The sequence below is a fragment of the Antrostomus carolinensis genome, unplaced genomic scaffold, assembly GCF_000700745.2.
Source record: "Antrostomus carolinensis isolate BGI_N321 unplaced genomic scaffold, ASM70074v2 scaffold25662, whole genome shotgun sequence".
Classification (NCBI taxonomy): Eukaryota; Metazoa; Chordata; class Aves; order Caprimulgiformes; family Caprimulgidae; genus Antrostomus; species Antrostomus carolinensis.
In genome coordinates this window covers 28,220-46,460 of record NW_010297948.1, presented here as the reverse complement: position 1 = coordinate 46,460, position 18,241 = coordinate 28,220, and the positions used below count along the sequence as shown (strand labels likewise).

Below are 18,241 nucleotides of genomic sequence, written 5' to 3'. Positions count from 1 at the left end.
CTTGTGAGTTTGACTCAGCATTTTGAGATACGTGGGTGAAACTTCAGTTACATATAATTTGAAACATGCTTGTTTAAACAGATAATAGGTAGGACTCAAAGCTTTCTTTAAATGAAACACCGTTATCTCAAGAGGTTACAAACATAGTGGTGTAGGGCCTTGAAATTCTGGAAAGTTCAAAATAGCTCCTAAAATTCAAGGTAGGCTGAAAGGTGTTTCTCTTGTGTCATTGGCAGATAGCACATAAATTAAGTGTGGGCCATGTTCGACTTTAGACTTACTCTTCTTACTAGGTATTTCTGCTGTAATATTGCCAGTGACCTGCTATGGTTGAGATCAGTGTAGTGAGTTGAGATTCAGCTGTAGTGCTGTGAACACAGTTGCTTGCTCATTGCATTTTTCTGAAATGATGCAGGATAAATGTATCTTGTGTGCTGTTTAATAATTGAGGATGTCTGTTATAAACTTTCAAATTGTAAATTATGTTTCTGACAGAATGAAACTTCCTTTAAGATGAGGAAGATGTTGGACCACTTGTACATTTTTTGATGAACATTTTTCTGAAAGCAATTTTAAAAAATTGCATTTCATACAGTGTATAAAATGTTGAGCTTATTTCAAGGTAAGGCATAGAAATAGCATATGACTCTGAGTCATGTTTCATTTACTGATATTACCTGCAGGTGTGGGGGTGCACAGGAAATTTTGATGAGAAAATGTGACCCTTCTGTCAGCTTTGTAAAGATCAGTATGAATTTTGAGGGGATAGAGGGGAGAATCAAATGAGGGATGTTGGTAGAGAGCCTGCATTGTGGAAGAGAAGTGCAGATTTTAAAAGTGAATTAATGTGACTTTTTCCTCCAACACATTTGTCTTTCACTTTTGAAGTACTCTTAAGTGAAGATTAAACAGAAGTTTGGAGACTGTTTTTAGCCCAGAAACTTAGAGCAGTCACTAATTTCTTAAAGTCCTGTTCTTCTTTAAAATGTTCATCTTACGAAGATAGTAAAGTGTGTGATGTACAGATTTAAGTGTCCTGTGTAATACAGGTGTTCTGTTAGCTGCCTGAAAGTGGCAGTTGTCTTTGATTCTTATATAGTGGATGTAAGGCAGAAAAAATTCATTTTTTTAAAGTTATTTTCCTAAATGTGCAGAGTAGTTGTTTAAATGAATAATCTTTTAAATAGTGGTCAGTTTTTCTCATGTTCAGTGCTGTTTATCAAAGCAGCTTGTGTACACTACATGCTTTACAGTAATTGGGCAAGCCAATGGTATGTCCAGGGCTTTTTGATTGAAGATGGATGTCTTGAGCATCCAAACATTATACAATTTTGTTTAAAATTATTTTCTGAAGATTGAATGTGTCTTAATTTTTCAGCTGATGTAAAATTCTGTGCTTGGTTGTAGAGTGGCTCAGTGTACTTGCAGTAGCTTGGAGTGCTTTTATGTCTGCTGTGTAGAGTGTGTGGGGAGATCAGAGGTGCTTTGTCCTTTGAGTCACCTCAGCCTTTTTGGGAAGTTTTTGTTTGCTTGTCTGAGTGCCTTGGAACTAACAGAATGTTAGTGGAAAGTCATCTTATCCCATACCTAGATTTCATGTTCCAGTAGTAAAGGCAGCAGCAGACTGGGGTGAGAAGTGGTAGCAGGAGAGCAGCCTGCTTAGGCAGTTAGAAAAAACAAAAGATACTGAAGTATTTTGATATACTTTGTAACTTGTTCATTAATTCTAATAATAAGGTTAAATGTTGAAAATCTGATGGGTACTTTCAAGTGTAACTCATTTTTGTCAGAAGTCAAAAGGGCTGTAAATATTCTTTGCATCTTATAAACCTGATTATATTTCCTAAAAAAACTAACCAGAGCGCCCCTCTGGCACTGGAGGAAGCGTGTACTTTTCCACTTCAGTCTTCTGTTCCTCTCCTCCTGTACCTGTGTTACACTTCTGTTCTAATTTAGGGGGAAGTCACTCTGTTAAAATCGCCTCCTGTGTTTGTGTTCTATTAGTGAATGCCTTTCTAACAATCTGTGGTGGTCTGTGAGTAGTAATATGTGCAGTTAGGATAGTTACTTTGTATTAGGCCTTGTTATGTCATGCCTAGAAAACTTGTCCCTGTCCTGGTGTCTGGAAAGCTGTTTGACACTGTTTAATCGGTAACAGGTGGCTGTTGGTACCCCTCTTTCAGCTGGTGTTACATGTACTATGCGTGATTTTACTTCTGTATATTCATTCCTCAGACTTCCATAGCAGATCATAATTCGGTTTGCTGCCTTACAGCACATAACACTTGTATGTGGGTGGGCTTAAATACCTTTTTTTTTTGTCCAGAAAATTTGAAATAAATAGCTCTCGATTTTGTGCCTTGTGAATTATCCTGACTGTACTGTAGTAGGAGTTGCCTGGAGGAAGCATAAGGACCAGCAGACAGTTGACATGCTTTTTCCCTAGACATCAGATAACTAGGATGTGCAGCTTTGTCATTCTGTTGGAAACCCTAAACAAGAAGGTGGAAACTCTCAAATGTAACTTGTTTTGGTTTAATGCAAGAAAGCTTTGGAAGTCTCTTCCACTAACTGATTCTCTTAACTTTGACCAAGAATGTGTAATGCTGCTAGGTTATGCCCTTTTGGGACATAAATCTTGTGCTCTCTCAACTGGACTTCCTGAGTGACGTCTGTAGACAATTAGATGGCATGGATGTGGTCTGGGCAGTGCCTGAAAACTCTGGGTGAAGCCTAGTCAAGCGAGTTGTTCTCCTCAATAGACAAACCTGAGTAAGCAGTTTTTATTGGAAGCACTATTTGTTTCCTGTCCCAGTGACACGCACACCTTCCTTCTGTACGCTGGTCGTCATGTGCTGTGGAGAAAGAATAAATAACACCAATTAAATCTGTGAGTGTCAGAATCCAAGTAATGTGCAGATATGCACAGCCATTAAGTGCTGAGTAGGCAGATGTTTCATGGACTTCTGCAGGCTGATTCCTACATGAAAAAAAGTGGGTAGTGAATAAATGTCACTTTTAATTATGTGCTGTCTTGTGTATGAGGAGTAGGATTGGCCATAGGAAGCTTTCCAGTTTGTCTGGTAATTCTACCCTATTTCATTACATCTATTTTAGAAGCAGCAGACCCAGTGGTGGCTTAGTTTAATAGCAGACACAAAGTCAGTTTTAGGTTAAAGAATGTGTTAGTTATGAGCAATAGTAAAGTATTACAAAAGATTGTAAATTTAGTAGTCCAGAAACTGCTTGTAGAGACAAGTCTGACTTTTGTAAATTAATAGTGTAGCAGTTCCACGATTTCAAGGTGTGAATTGGTAAAATGTATACAATATTGCTTTAATTCATGTTGTATTTATAGAATCTTTTAAAACCTGAATGCTTGTAGTTTGGGGTAGAATTTCAGTAGCTGAAAAGAGATTGGGTACAAGAAATGGACTTTGAATGCCAATTAGTGAACTTACATACTGTTTGACTAATACTGAAAAGTGCTTTGCAATACAAATACTTTAGCTTGGTGGTCAGAATAGTGAGATAAAGGTAAGATAAAAGAAAATGGGAGCTGATATGATTAACCAGCCAAGATTCAAAATGCTTCTTTTTCTGTTTTCCTTGATGGCAGTGGGAAATAAAAGATAGTGAAAACAAGCTGCTTTAGGCTTCTGTCTGAGACCAGCCAGAAACCTGTTTTGCGGTAGAAAGCTCTGCTTCCAACTTTATGCCTTTTCCCAAGTTTGTTCTGGTATGTGCAGCTGTAGCTGCCCTTGATGGACAGCCTGGTGCTGAAAAAAATATCTGTTCTGAGTGAGTTAGTCTGAGAGGAGAGGCATAATCCTGGGTCTAGATCATAGTTAGCCAGGCCTTGAAGGTGAGTCGTCATGTACTGTTTTGAGCAGGAGCTTGAAATAATGGTTAGTCTTGAGTTCCATTAATGCTGGGTGGCTTTCAAAATATCTTGAGACTTTTTATTGTGGTGACTGAACTAAAATGCTTGTGCTGAGTCAGGTGTCTTCCATTTGTCCAGAAACGGACTTTCACGTATTTATGTGGAGGGTGGCTGACAGGGCCGGAACTGAGGCTCATGGCAATTTTTTTTAGTTGCCTGGAAGTGATACCTTAATCCTTTCTGATGTTGTCTTACAGTAGCAGTTACGAATTACATGCCCCTGCATGTGCTTAGTAGGTTTGTATTGATTCTTCCAGTTTATATAGTTATAAACAGTCTTCTGGAAGACTGACCAGGGAGACTTTAGGATTATAGCCCTTTGTATATCAAAAGCTGTTTGCTGAGCAAACATGAATGAGATTCTCAACTGGAATTATTTTTGGAAGATACTCTGCATTTGTCAAGAGTGAGTCTATTTGATGTGTGTATCTTTAGTGTAATAGTGTTTGTAAATCAGTTGTAAATAGTAGATGTCATAACTGCAGAATATTGTGAATGAAAGCAAGCTTTATCACAAAACCTAGTGCTTACTTCCAAAATATCCACAAGATTTTTCTTGTATGCTCATTGTATTTGCATGTATACTATTTAGAACTCTTCTAGTTAGAAGCCTCTGAAGGGGCAATGCTTAAATTGTGGTTGCCTGTACTTGTCTTTTTGTAGTATAATACAAACGATAACTTGGAGGAGGAAATATTTAAATGCTGGTTTGTTCTATTTTGTACCCTTTGTGCATTGACTATCTTAATTTTTTTCTGTGGAGTTCTTACATGTGATTAAAGGGAATGATGGGATCAAATATCCCATCAACTTAATTGTAGATGGGGCTAATGCTAGAAATTTTGTTCTAGATAAGTTTGAAGCATTTACTGAGCTTTCTGAAGATCTGTTTAGGTTTTCTAGTATTACGCTGAAGGAGGTTGGACAGATTGTTCAACACTGTGCTTCTGTGGGTTTGGCAGTGATGCTCCCCATGAGGGAATCTTCAGAAAGCATTTAGTTTTATTAAGAGGCAGGAAGTTGGACTGTCTGCCCCTTGTACTGTGTATGTCAAGGCACTGGCCTAGTTGTCCCTGCCCCTGGTGGGCCTTTGCATTTCAGTCTTTCACAGTGGATGTGGGAGCATATGAAAGTGTTCTGAAACATTATGTAAATTAGCTTTTGAATTGAGATTTTTTTCTAGATGAGCTGTTAAACTAAAGCATAATTAATTATTTTCAAATGTAAAGATGTTACTTCTCTAGAGTAAAACATAATATCTTAATAGTGCTAAATATATTAATAATGAAAATAAAATCCCTATTAAGACAGATCTTTAGGGGTTATCAAAAGAGTTTGCCAACTGGGACTGTGAAGGTTGAACAATGTGTTTGTTATCACTTCAAATCCATTCTGCTTTCAGCAGCTTTGGTGATAGTAAACTGAGTAACATAGAAGTCTGGAGTAAACTGTTCCATTAATTAGATGATTTACCATTGCTTAATCTGCCCCTACATTGCTTTATTTTCTGAAGACCACAAAGTTTAAACTAATTTAAGTACTGCTTTTGTTTTGCCATGTTTAGGAATGTCTAGAGTCTTTGGGTCTGTTGTAGTTAATATTTGTTTATATTACTGAGGTGCTTTTTCTTTCACAAGGTCAGCTGTACAGGCATTTTTGTGTGAACTGTAGGGAATGAGTTCTAGTCCTCATTCCTTGTCTCTGTAATATTCTAGCACAGATTGCAGATTAGGGAGAGATGGTGGTGACTGGCAGGAACACTTGGCCTCACAAGAAAGCTTTGTGTTCACTGGTTTGAAGGAATGGCATTAGAATTTCAAACCTGACACAGTGGCTTCTTGAAATGAATAACAAGCTTATTTCACCACTTTATGTTAAAATATATTTGACATCTCTAGCACTGTCTCTAGAGATTTGAAAAAATACTAGAATTAGTCTAATCTGTGATAAACATGTATAATTACATTTATTTTCGTTTGAAATTTGAGAACTAATGTGTTTAAATTCTGCTGCTTGGTGCCTGAAGCTTTGTTAGTAGTGATGTTGCAAATACAAAGATAACTCCTTACCAGTTTGGATTCTAACTGCTTGTTAGAGCCAGTTTCTGACCTGAGAATTACAGGCATGTCTCCTACTTGTAATAACAGATTTTTCTAAATAAACAGGACCTGGTCATCTGTTTCCAATGATGCTTTGTCAGAAACTGATACAAAAAATTTCCTTCTGAAATTATTCTAGAAATTTTTAGGTGTGCATATTCTAGATAACATCACATATTGTGTATTTCTGAAAATAACTCTCAGAACTGTTTGAACATAAGACAAGTATGTTAAGTAAACCATTCTGGAAACAAATGACCCAGGAAGCAAATTGCTGAACAGCAGAATGTGAGTTCCTGCAGTTAGTATTTATTGTAGGACCTCTTCAGATGTTGAAGAATAAAGGGATGCAAATTGTGCTTCCATGACTTGGATTCCTAATCCAAGATGAATTAGAGGAACTCTTAGCTTCAGCCTTCTTAAAGTTACTTCAAAGAACTAAATTACTTCAATAAAAATTGAGAAGGAACGTATTAATAACTCCTTTCTTCAAACAGGAAACCACTCCCAACCCTCAGCCTTCAGAAGAGGAGAAAACTGAGCCAGCACCTAGTCAGGAGGTTGCCAGCCCAGAACAGTACATTAAGCATCCACTACAAAACAGGTAAATAGCACAGAAACGTGATTGTAATTTTGCCAAAGATGGAAAAATGCTCGTGGCTTTACAACTTTCTTGCTTTCCTTAAGTTTTCTAGCAGCATTTTGAGAGTTCTCAATTTTGGAAGATTTTTGCAGTGAGGTGGCAGAGGAAATAGAATCTGATCCTGTTGCAATTTAGAGCCTTTTCACATAGTGTTGTTACAGAAGCTGAAAATCTTTGCAAATTTTCATAATGTTGGTAGGTAGATGCTGCCCCAAAGTGAACCTTTTACCAAGTGGCACCTTCCTCTTTTTCCAGGTTTTAGACAAATGTGTAGAACTACTCTGCACTGTAGTGCTATGCAGTGTGCGTCCCATTTTCCCTTGTCTGTCTCTCAACTTCTGTTCTTCCTCTTTTTCCTCTAACCACTTTGATTAAATCAGTGCTGACCACTCTTTTACAAGTGGTAGTGAAATGTCAGGAAAGGTCTCAAAACACTAAATTGACACCTGCTGACTTAAAGTTCTCTGCTGTGAGTCTAGTGCTAACCTGAGTGATTTCAACACTACTGAAACTGTCAAAATGAAAAATAAGCCTCTTTTGTTAAATGTCTCAAGTACCCTGTTCCAGCATTTTGAACAATGCTTCTTAGATCCAGAAAGAGCATCGTTGTGTATAAATGTTCAATTTGTATGCAGTGAGATTGGAACTCAGTGGAGATAAGAGTGTAGACCATTGGATGGAAAAATTTTCATTTAGTCTTGTCTTCATGTATACAGATTTAAAAACTTGAAGCATTTTTTTGAAGATTGGTGCCATTAGTAAGCTGAGAGCAGCTTCCCTTTTAAAATTTATGCTCTTCTAGTATGTGAGTGCTTGTGAAACTTCCATGTCATGTGTAGCTTTGGAGTGATATAATTAGCTTTTGTAACCTTTACAAAGAAATCACTGGAAAGGGAACTGTGTTCCTAGGTTGAATAGTTTTTTTGTTTTACACCATAATCAGTTATTTGCAGTAGGGGATTGCAGTGTAGTGGTGGCAGCAAGGAGAAAAACACTTGAGGCTTAGGGTTTTAGAGTCTTAAAAATGATCCAAAACTATTTGAAATATTTACATAAACAGATTGATCAAGTCTGCCATGACTCTTGCAATGGGAACACAAATATTGTTGATCTGCAAAGAGCTGGATTTGAGAACTGAGTTTCTCATGTATCTTCTGATAAAAACAGATTTCCATGCTAATAATCTCTTGAAGTTTTCAATTATTTTGGGTATAACAACACCAATAATGAATTATATTTTTAATATACTTTAATTTCTAGATGCTGTTATTTTATTTTGTTTTCCTTTAGATGGGCACTCTGGTTTTTTAAAAATGACAAGAGCAAAACTTGGCAAGCAAATCTTCGTCTTATCTCAAAGTTTGATACTGTTGAAGATTTTTGGGCGTAAGTAAAGGTTTTTCAATCTCCATAATAATTCTGGTGTGTATTGGCAAAGCTTATGCCAAAGTCAAAAAGCCAAAGTACTCCATTAACTGCAACTTTTTGGGTGTAATCTGAAACGTCTGCAAAATTGAAGGTGAGGTCTACCTCATTCTTCAGGGTGTGGTAGAATGTAATCTTTGAAGAAAATGTGACTGGATAAGTTCTTCGTGCTTTAAGTGCACGTTGCCTTGCAGTTTGCACTGCAGCGCTGCTTACATTCATATGTACTTGACATACATGTAGAAAATTGTATTTGTGCAGTAGCTATCTCATAGTAATATGAATTTGTAAATTCTTGGAGCCAACTGATTGTCACTTCCTTGGCTCCAGATTTTACTAGTTAATTAAATTCTTGGACAGCTGACTCACTTCAGATGTGCAAGGGTGCCTGAATCTGGAGCATAGTACTTGAGAGATTGATGTGTCCTCAAAATAAGTTCACTAGAGGTTACAGAAGAAACTACCTTCATTCTAAGTTGAACGTCTGTAAAAGCATTCAGGCTGCAAAAGCAAGAATAAAGCCTTTGAAGGTAGGCCTGTGCTTTCCAAACACTTGCTTCAGTCAGATTCAGGTGCCTTACTTGAAAGATTTTGCCTGACATAATGACGAAATATGGACAATATGCAAGTGGTATCAGATTGAGGGTGGAGAAAAAAGCATTATATATTTGATCTTTTAGTGTTATGCGCTATATTGAGTGGTAAGGTTCTTAAGGCTTTTGTGTGCCGCCTTTTGGATGTCATCAGTTAGGGGGAAATGGTGTCTCTAAGTAGAATAATGAGACCCATTAGCACCAACAGGGAAGAAATAGCGATACTGAAAATGTTGAACAAATATTTATCAGTGTAGATGTCAGAGGGGAATCGGATTCTGTGCTTGTAACTAGCTTTCCTGTTCCTGCTATGGAGGTGACTGATGGTTGAGTTAACAGTAGTTTGTAGTCTTGGAGTATGGGATGAGCAGCTAAATTGTTTGAAACTCACTGTTAAAGTTGGTTAAGGGCAAGTTTTTGAGCTCCTATAACAAAGATGGTCTGGGTAATTAACCTAGATGTCTGAAGTCAAGGATATAAAATCAGTCACAAGCAGTTGAGAAGTTCTGCCTCCATTATGGTCAGAGTGGGAAATAGGTATGTTGTTCTGGGGAGAAAATACTAAGGTTAAGGTAAACTTAAAGGAGGGAAGCTGGTAAATCTGTACCTGGCTTTGTATATTCCTGTGCCTGATTCCTAATTGTTAGAACATTGCAGTAATACATTTCCTTTTTGGTGCTGGACCATGCCTGAATGTTGGTCTTGGGCTGCAGGTTGCTGTGAGAGGTGCAGGCCTTCTTCTGAAGTCTGACCTTAGCAGTGTAGGAAAAAGGCATCTGTCTCCTCGCTAGAGGAGGAGACAGTATGTACTACTTTGGTTTTTTTGCTCTGAATTGCATAGTTGTAAATATAATTCAGAGTTTATATTTCATATTTGGTTGTCATCTGTTCTTACCTTTAGAGTCCTTATTGCAATTTGAATTATCAGGCCTACAGCCTTCATCCCTAGAGTATTGTATTAAATAACAGCATTGAATATTTCTCCTAAAACCTCTCTGCAGAGAGAGTAGCCTTAGAAATATAAACAATTATCTTTATTCCTTGTGTGTATATGTACAGAATACACATGGACACAGGACTCGTTGCCAGGAAAGTTGAGTGAGTTGTGTTTCTAATAGCTGTGTTATAACTAGGTTTAAAAGAAGCATTGGTATTTCTGGGAAATGCTATTGTATAGGAACCCAGCAAGTGTTAACAAACCAGTTTCCATTCTGCTTTTTAAGCCCAGAACATCTTAAAACTAATGGGTTTATACTGCTGAAAAATACTTAGGAAATGGGGTTGCTTCAATAACTTTTAATGCTTTTTAATTTTTGTATTTTGTTCGGTCATATGTCTTAAATTCTGTAAGAATTTTTTCCCTTAAAATAATGCTTAGTTTTTAATCCTGCTTTTTTCCCTCCAATAGTTTATACAACCATATCCAGCTCTCTAGTAATTTAATGCCTGGTTGTGACTACTCGCTCTTTAAGGTATGCTTGCTAACCTTTTTTCTTCAGTTATGGATGTTGATGGTTTCCTGACTAAGCAAGACAGTGTCTTGCTTAGTCAGGAAATATTTCACTTCAGATATTTAGGAACATGGTTGGGAATGTCCTAAAGGTGTTAATTTTTTTTGGAAGTCCCAAACACATGCCTTCTGAAAATCAGGCTGTCACTAGTTCTGAAAATGCAAGTAGTTGCTGTAACACACTTCACAGACAGTATGGTTTAATCTGTTACTGTGTTTGTTTTCATTCTGTTTGAAATATTTGTGCAGATAACTAAATCTCAATATTTTTTATCATATGAAAGATTTTCCATCTCTCTCATTTGGTGTGACATGAAATGAGTTCATGTGTCTGAGTTCTGTGGGAGGCTGCGATGTTCTCTGCTATTTTTTATGAACACTACTAGCCAGATACACAATGCTCCTATAGTTAATTTTTCCACCACCCGTTAAATGCCATATTGCTTATGTATGAAATGGAAAATTGTAATCAAAACTGACACTTAAAGCATGCTGAGGAAGTGTTCAAACTGAAATGCTGATGAGAAAGTGTATGTGAAATCCTGCCTCAGCTGGAGCGGAGATCTGAACGGGAGCTCTAAATTAAATCCTAGCCTCTCCGAAGTGCTTGTAGCATACAGCTTCTTCTCTGGATTCAAATACCTAAATAATCCTCTAAGTACTGGTGCCTGGTTCTTCCTTTGCTTATAAAATGGCTACTGGCTGACATTCCTCAGTAGCCTGTGTACATAGTTTGTAAACCTCAGCAGCTTTCGGTAGTGAGGAGGTGATGCTTGGGTTTGGGAAGATAACAGTATTTTAAGTGACTGAGAAATCTTACTAGTAAATTTTAAGAAGCTGTAGGCCCTTCAGAGGTTAGGATATCTATGGATCATACTTGTATTTTTTTTGTATGAATCCTAAATTTGTTTAAGTATGTGTATCTATTCTGTGTCTGCATATCATCAATCTGCAATAATTTAAGTCTTTAAATGTGGAACTGGTACAGAATTAGTAACTGTTACAGGCTTCTGAGCAGGCTCTCGCTGTTGTCCTTCAATTGTGGCCTTGTAAGAGTTGCTCTTAAAGGTGATGAAGTAGTTTGAGCTCTGCAGCTGCCAGTGAGGGTGTTAAATTTAAAGTGAGCTGACACCACTCCATCCTGCATGTTGAACACTTAATTAGCTTTCAGCCAGAGTTCTGTAGTGCAACCCTTAATAGACATTTTTTAACCTAATTTCTCTGTCTAGACAGTTACCTGCTTTTTTGATGACTGACTTTCTTGAAGTGCAGCGTAGCTGGTGGGTGTGGGAGTGGCAGCTGCCTGCTTTGGTGGATCAGTGTATCCAGGGTCATTTAATTCAGTGCAGGGCCATTGGAAAAGCATGAATCAGAATGCAACTTGCTTCTAAATGGTGTGTTGTTTTTTGTGGCCCTGGCAATTAAAACCCTCTTATTCTCACCTTGTGTGTGCAGGAAGTCATTGAGACAGACTGCCAAGAGCGTCTGTTTCAGTGAAGTAATCTTTATGCATAAGTGAAGCATTTGGCCAATGTTGCACTGAGTCCAAGACTTAAAATAAGGACTCCAGAATGTAGCTGCTAATTTTGTCTGGTTTCATACAGGGTAAAATGGATGTTTAACTTTGCCTGTTCACACAATTTTTTAATGTAATGTTGTGTAGCCAAGGGTTTTGCCTGGGCTGTGATTCTTTTGTAGAAATCAAAATTCATGAAAGAAAGTGCACTTTTTAACTGGTATTGGTACTGGAGAACTTTGGTATTGGAATGAGACAGTATTTCTGGACAGGTATGTGTCTCAAACTACAGGCTTTTTTCTTAAGTTGCTGTTTCATTTATCACTAGCCTTTTGGTTATTCTTTAGGAAAAATAGAAATCAAGTCTGATTTGACATCTGGCCGTTCTTTGCAGGATGGAATTGAACCCATGTGGGAAGATGAAAAAAACAAGCGAGGAGGACGGTGGCTAATTACACTAAACAAACAGCAGAGACGAAGTGACCTTGATCGCTTCTGGCTAGAGACAGTAAGTACTACAGCCTTACAAGTTTAAACTGAAGAGTCTTGCAGTCGTATTTAGTATTTTAACTGGTGTGTTCTTTCTCTGTGCCACACTAGATATCTAACTTCCTGGTAGCACAGTGTCCTGTAAGTTTTTATTGTCAGGCTGTATTTGAAACATGATAGTGATGCTCCATGTAGTTGTATGCTGTTGAATGCTTTCTTATAATGAGCAGCAATAGAGATGATTCTGCAGGACAGATTAACCTTTTCCTGTGGAATGTACAGAATAGTTGTTGAGCTACTGGGATAATCATACTTTGCCTTGAATGCGACTCCCAAATTTAACAACTTAAATATTAGAGTATTTGTGAAACAAATTGCTGCAAACAAATAGTTTTTGGATTTTGGTCTTGCTGAAACAGGGGAGTTTCAGACTTTTGTTCTGTCTGTATCTTAACACTAGGATAGGCAAATAATAACACAATTTTCCTGTACACTGTGAAAATATTTTTTCCATTGCTATTTCTTTTTGGAACAGACTTTTTAAATTATAAATAAACTTCTAGAGATGATGTGAATTTCAGTAAATGTAGAAAAGGCTATAACTGTACTGTCTAGAAACTCACTCAGAATAGCCTAGAAGTCTAGTGTGGTCTGGGTTCTAGGGGCATAGATTGTAGGCAGTACAATATAAAGCAGTCTTATCAAATCTCTGAACTTCTTCCCTGCTTGTGTGAGAAGCAAGAAGTATTGCACCCCTCTGAAAGGGAGAAATGGCCTTCAGTGCAGAGGTGTTCATCAAAGCAGGGTGTCCACAATACCAGCACTATTAGCATCTTTCTAGTCACTGTCATAGTGATTTGACGAAAGGATGGTGAGCATTATACTGCAAGGCAATACGACGGCACATGAGTAAATGTCTTGCTGTGTCCACTGAAATGCCTGCATTGGTTCTTCTGACTCTTACTAGCCATTACGTATGGACTGGAAACATGTCAATGGTTTATATAGACTCCAGGCTAGGGGGCCTCTGCTTTTTGTTTAGCAGCAGGCACAGAGCCCAAATACCAGGGTGACTGGAATTTGTGCTCTAAAACAACCCCTGTCACTTGTGATTCCAGTAATTATTTGTAACTAACTTTCTCCAGTAAAAATCAAAACTTCTTCCTGTATCACTCCCCTTTGGAACAGATTTTTCTTATTATTTAATGATCTTTACTGTTCTTAAACTAAATTAAACTTGATTTGAGAGGACTATTTCCTTCCTGTTGTTCTGTATTCATGGAGAATTTATCTGACTATAGTATGTGTTGAGCAAGATGGTTATCTTTGCTTGTATATGTACTAAGGCTGTTGATCAATATTCAATGTTTGTTTGGTTTAAACTTATACATTTATGGCTTTCATTACTCAGTGAATGTGTGCACCCTGCAATTAGGTGTAACATTTAAAATGTGTCTAATTATACCTGATTGATTCAGTAGCACACTTTGTCCTTTTTCTATTTCCTTGATGAAATCAGCCCTTGCAGCTCTCGTGGGTACTGAAAAGATCTGGTTTATTCAGAAAGTTGCAAGTGTTGAATTTCTGTATACTGTAAGTGATTCTGGAAGATTTATATAATGCCAGTGTATTTAACATACCGTGCAAGTGAGGTAAACAAGTGTCCAATAGGAGATTAATAGTTCAGTGTGCAGAAGGATTTGAAATTGAGCATGGGTTGTATGAATGTCCTAACCACAAGAAATTCCCAGTTTTGAATATCTGAAAATTGCTTGTGTTACAGTTTGTGAGTTGAAGATTTTAAATATCACTCCTGCAGTTAGCCCACTGTACAGGGATGTGATCTAACTCACTCTGTTCCTGAACTATACCACCTTGGCCAATTCCAGGTTTCACCATTATAAATCTATGGGGGGAGAATCTTGTGTTATGTACACTTGTGTTGTTGTGTTTGCATTACACCATTCGGGATGAGTGACTCTCACTTCAGAGTTTGAACTGAAGCTTCCTGAGTACGTTGATGGAAAGTAACACTTAATTAGATAGCACTTTCCATCTAAGTTGCAGTCTGATTTGCTTCTGCATTGAAATACTCTACAATTGAAGCTGGACCTTACATAGCTGACATATTGCCCAAATAGTTCCTCACAGGTTCATCCTGGATAACGAGTGTAAACACTTAAGATTTCAGATTTGCCTGCCTGTGTTAAACGTACTTCAGAAGGAAGGATAAATTGTAATTCTGACCTGGTTTTGGACTGGGAGGGTGGAGTGGGAGGCAACACTATGTAAATGATCAACTGTCAGAACTTGGAGCTGCTGGGACAGGAGGAGAGATGGAAAACTCAGAATAGGAGGACGATTCCCTACTGCAACTGAGTTTACATTCACTTGTAACGTTTGGAACTTCAAGAAAATACGGTGACAAACAGAATTATTGCTGTATGGCAAATGGCTGTAAGCAGTAAAATGTAGTAATCCTCAGTCCTTTGGGTACATTGAGTGTTTGCCTATGGAGCAGGATTCTGACTCTGAGCTGTCATGTTTAATGGTTATTCTTTGTTTTGTAGCTGCTGTGCCTTATTGGGGAGTCGTTTGATGACTACAGTGATGATGTATGTGGTGCTGTTGTTAATGTTAGAACTAAGGGTGATAAAATAGCAATATGGACAACTGAATGTGAAAACAGGGATGCTGTTACGCATATAGGGTAAGTAATGTGATTGAAGTCTTGAATACATGAAGTGTAACAAAGCGTTTAAAGGCAGCCAACTTGACAGAGAATGCACTTCAGGCAAACACAGCCTGTGCAGAGCTGTATGCCAAGTTTAAGTCTCAGTGCCAAATTATTTGCCTTACTGTGTAAGTACTTACTTATATTAGTAACTTCTTTGTACTGCTGTGCTACCTTCGCTGTAGTTTAGAAGTAATGAAAAATTGAACAGAAATCTTGGCAGAAGTTTTTAGTTTCACAGCGAGGCATTGAAAGTAATACCTGTAGACACTATAGATTCTGTTGCAGCGTGCTAGTTTGTAAAGGGTGGGTAGCCAGTAACAGTAGAGCATTGCAAGATTTTTCTCAGGAAAGTAATGCTTACACATAAGAGGAAAAGTGCTAAAAAAAATGGACAGTGATGTGCTGTTAAACTCTACAGATGTTTTCCTACTTTTTATCTCTGTTTAAGTGCAATTCAAACAATAATGCTGAGTTTCATGGATTGACGTGTGTAATAGCATGTTGTAGTCTTCATTCCAGTAAGCAAGGGTGATAATGAGTCTGTACTATGGAAAATGCATGTTATGCTCTGCTATTTAGCAAGTACTGCTAAAACTGATGGATTCCTTATGCTGTAGTACTGATGCTTCAAAATTACTTGCTGTTAAATTTGGTCATCTTAGGCCACTTAAATATCTTCATTGGTTTGCACAGGTTATCTTCCCAGCTTAGCACATCCATCTTAGGCCAAACTTAACTGTCAGGTGTAGTAGCTTGCTAACATTTTTCACTTATTGGGTGCTCTCTTGACACACTCCTCATTTGGACCTTTAAGAATCTGATGGGGTCTGCCTTACACTAACAATTTTATTATACAATCATGCTCAGACTTGAAAGGTAAGTGTTTAACAATAATCAAACAGAACTGTGGTACATATCTGCTGGTAGAGAATAATTTTGCATCAAACCTAACAGGCACCAGAGAACATTTTTTAGAATAGTATTAACCATTAACTAAGGAGCTAGGGGTGACTCTGTTAGAGAACTGTAAAAAGTTAAGATTTTGCAAACCGACTAACATGATGACTAAGGTAAGTTATGCCGACTACCTGCTGTCATGTTACCATAACTCCAAAGACAATACGTCAGGCTTTTATTTAACAGTTCAGATTTGGGTAAGCTATGGTCCCCTTATGATTAGGGTAAGTTAGAAAACCCCCTAAATTTACGTAGTTTTGTTAACAATCTATAGGTGGAACAGGGTTGTTTTGTGGTTTAGCCAGAGTTTGCAGCCTAGTGCCATTAGTGGCTTGCATCTCACTCTGTGCTAAAGAGCACTGTTTGTGTAAGGTGAGTACTGCTGCTTCTTTCTCTTAAGGCATAAGATCCAAGTTGATTTTTATTAAAGCTCCTGTTGGGTAGCTGCCTGTGACCGGTACCATAATGAATTGGGGGGGTGGTGGTCTGCTTTCTGTCAGTAGTTGAAGAAAAGACAGCAAGTCTGTGCAACTGAGATTTGTGTGGTGATAAAAACTGACTGTTCCAGGGAATTGCTGTTTGATTTGGTTCAGGTGACTTTACCATCTCAGTAGTTCTGGAATCACGGACCATGACTTCATAGCTGTTTTGTTTCTGTATGTGGGAATGTAGCTTACTGACATTAATGGTAGTATCCCTGTGTTCTACATTTATGTAGGCCTGTTATTTTTTTTTTTGGCACGAGCTTACCCTATTTTGTATAGTAAGTCAGTGTTCATACAGAGCTATAAGCTGATTTTTTAGATGCAATAAGCTAGGAAAAATCCTGTTTCAAGTCCTTAATTCATAGCTAAGAAATTGTTTCTAACAGGCATCTATTCATGAAGGTGTCAGCAGATCTTAAAAGCAGGTGTCCTGTTACTAATTCCTTCCCAAGGGCTTTGCTTAAACTGTTGTTCTATTTCTTTTCTCCAGGAGAGTATACAAGGAAAGATTAGGACTTCCTCCAAAGATAGTGATTGGTTATCAGTCCCATGCAGACACAGCTACTAAGAGCGGCTCCACCACTAAAAATAGGTTTGTTGTTTAAGAAGACACCTTCTGAGTATTCTTTCATAGGAGACTGCGTCAAGCAATCGAGATTTGGGAGCTGAACCAAAGCCTCTTCAAAAGCAGAGTGGACTATATTTAAATTTGATTTCCATCTAAGTGTTGCTAAGATTTGTGAGAAGTCTCATTCGCCTTTGTCTTGTACTTCTGTGTTCAATTTTTTCTATTTCGGCTGAAGTAACCATTACCAATCAGAATTTTAGTACACTTCACCCTGGGATCCATAAATGTTTTCCTGACCCACTCTGTAATAGCTTGGTAGAAACATTACTATTACAAAAAAAGTTTATCTACAGTATTCAGAAAAGAAGTTGCATTTCTGTACCTGCAGGAAATTACTCTGTTTTACATTTGCATTGTATGCAGTAACATTTTGCTGGTTTGGAAAAGAGTATGGTGCATACAGTTTTCTAGCAATTTTTTTATACAGCGTCATCTTTGCTGTAACCTGTGCTGATGGCTGCTAGATTAATTTATTTGTTTTCCCTATCATTAGTGATGTTTTGATTTCAGTTGTTTTTGCTCATGTAACATTTGGTGAAGAATCTGGGAATATGACAAAGGTGGAATAAACATTAATTTTGTGCATTCGTTGGTAATTTTTTGGTTTTTTGTAACATCAAAGCTTTGCTACAAACTTACGCATTTCAGTCAAATGAGTGATCTGTTTGTGTGATTTCCTAAACATAATTGTGGATTTTTTTAAATGTAACACCATAATTTACATTCCTTACTAGAAATAGTATGTCTGTTTTTGTATCTTATGCTGTATTTTAACACTTTGTATTACTTAGGTTATTTTGCTTTGGTTAAAATGGCTCAAGTAGAAAAGCGGTCCCATTCATATTAAGACAGTGTACAAAACTGTAAATAAAATGTGTACAGTGAATTGTCTTTTAGACAACTAGATTTGTCCTTTTATTTCTACACCTATACAGCAAGTATTTGTACCTCTGGTGACAAGGCAGTCTCTGCTGTGGCTTCTATTGCAGTGTCTTCCAAGAAAGATAAAGTCTGGAGCTATAGTCTGTTGAAACTTAATAAATCTACTAGATAGCATCCCAAATCAAAGTGAAATTATTTTGATGTGGCTACTGTTTTTTTCTTAGTGGTTGGACTAATTGGTCATGGTTTGTGTTGTTTCTGTTTAACTTTGGTTTATGCCAACCAAGAACTTCAAGGGTATGTAGAAAGCTGTCTAGCATCAGGTAGGAACTAC

The 18,241-nt window shown here is 37.5% G+C and overlaps 1 protein-coding gene across 1 annotated transcript; it reads left to right on the top strand.

Moving 5' to 3' along the window:
* Positions 1-6,516: 6,516 nt before the first annotated feature.
* Positions 6,517-17,610, top strand: EIF4E (eukaryotic translation initiation factor 4E). Its single transcript, XM_010162300.1, has 6 exons — positions 6,517-6,646; positions 7,976-8,071; positions 10,112-10,175; positions 12,124-12,237; positions 14,789-14,928; positions 16,888-17,610. The coding sequence occupies exons 3-6, from the start codon at positions 10,146-10,148 to the stop codon at positions 17,000-17,002; spliced, it is 399 nt and encodes a 132-aa protein (XP_010160602.1). The 5' UTR covers positions 6,517-6,646; positions 7,976-8,071; positions 10,112-10,145; the 3' UTR covers positions 17,003-17,610.
* Positions 17,611-18,241: the final 631 nt, after the last annotated feature.

Coding starts and splice junctions, on each gene's coding strand:
- EIF4E (XM_010162300.1), top strand. CDS start 10,146: ATGCCTGGTTGTGACTACTCGCTCTTTAAG. Junction 10,176..12,123: donor GTGACTACTCGCTCTTTAAG/GTATGCTTGCTA, acceptor CGTTCTTTGCAG/GATGGAATTGAACCCATGTG. Junction 14,929..16,887: donor GATGCTGTTACGCATATAGG/GTAAGTAATGTG, acceptor TCTTTTCTCCAG/GAGAGTATACAAGGAAAGAT.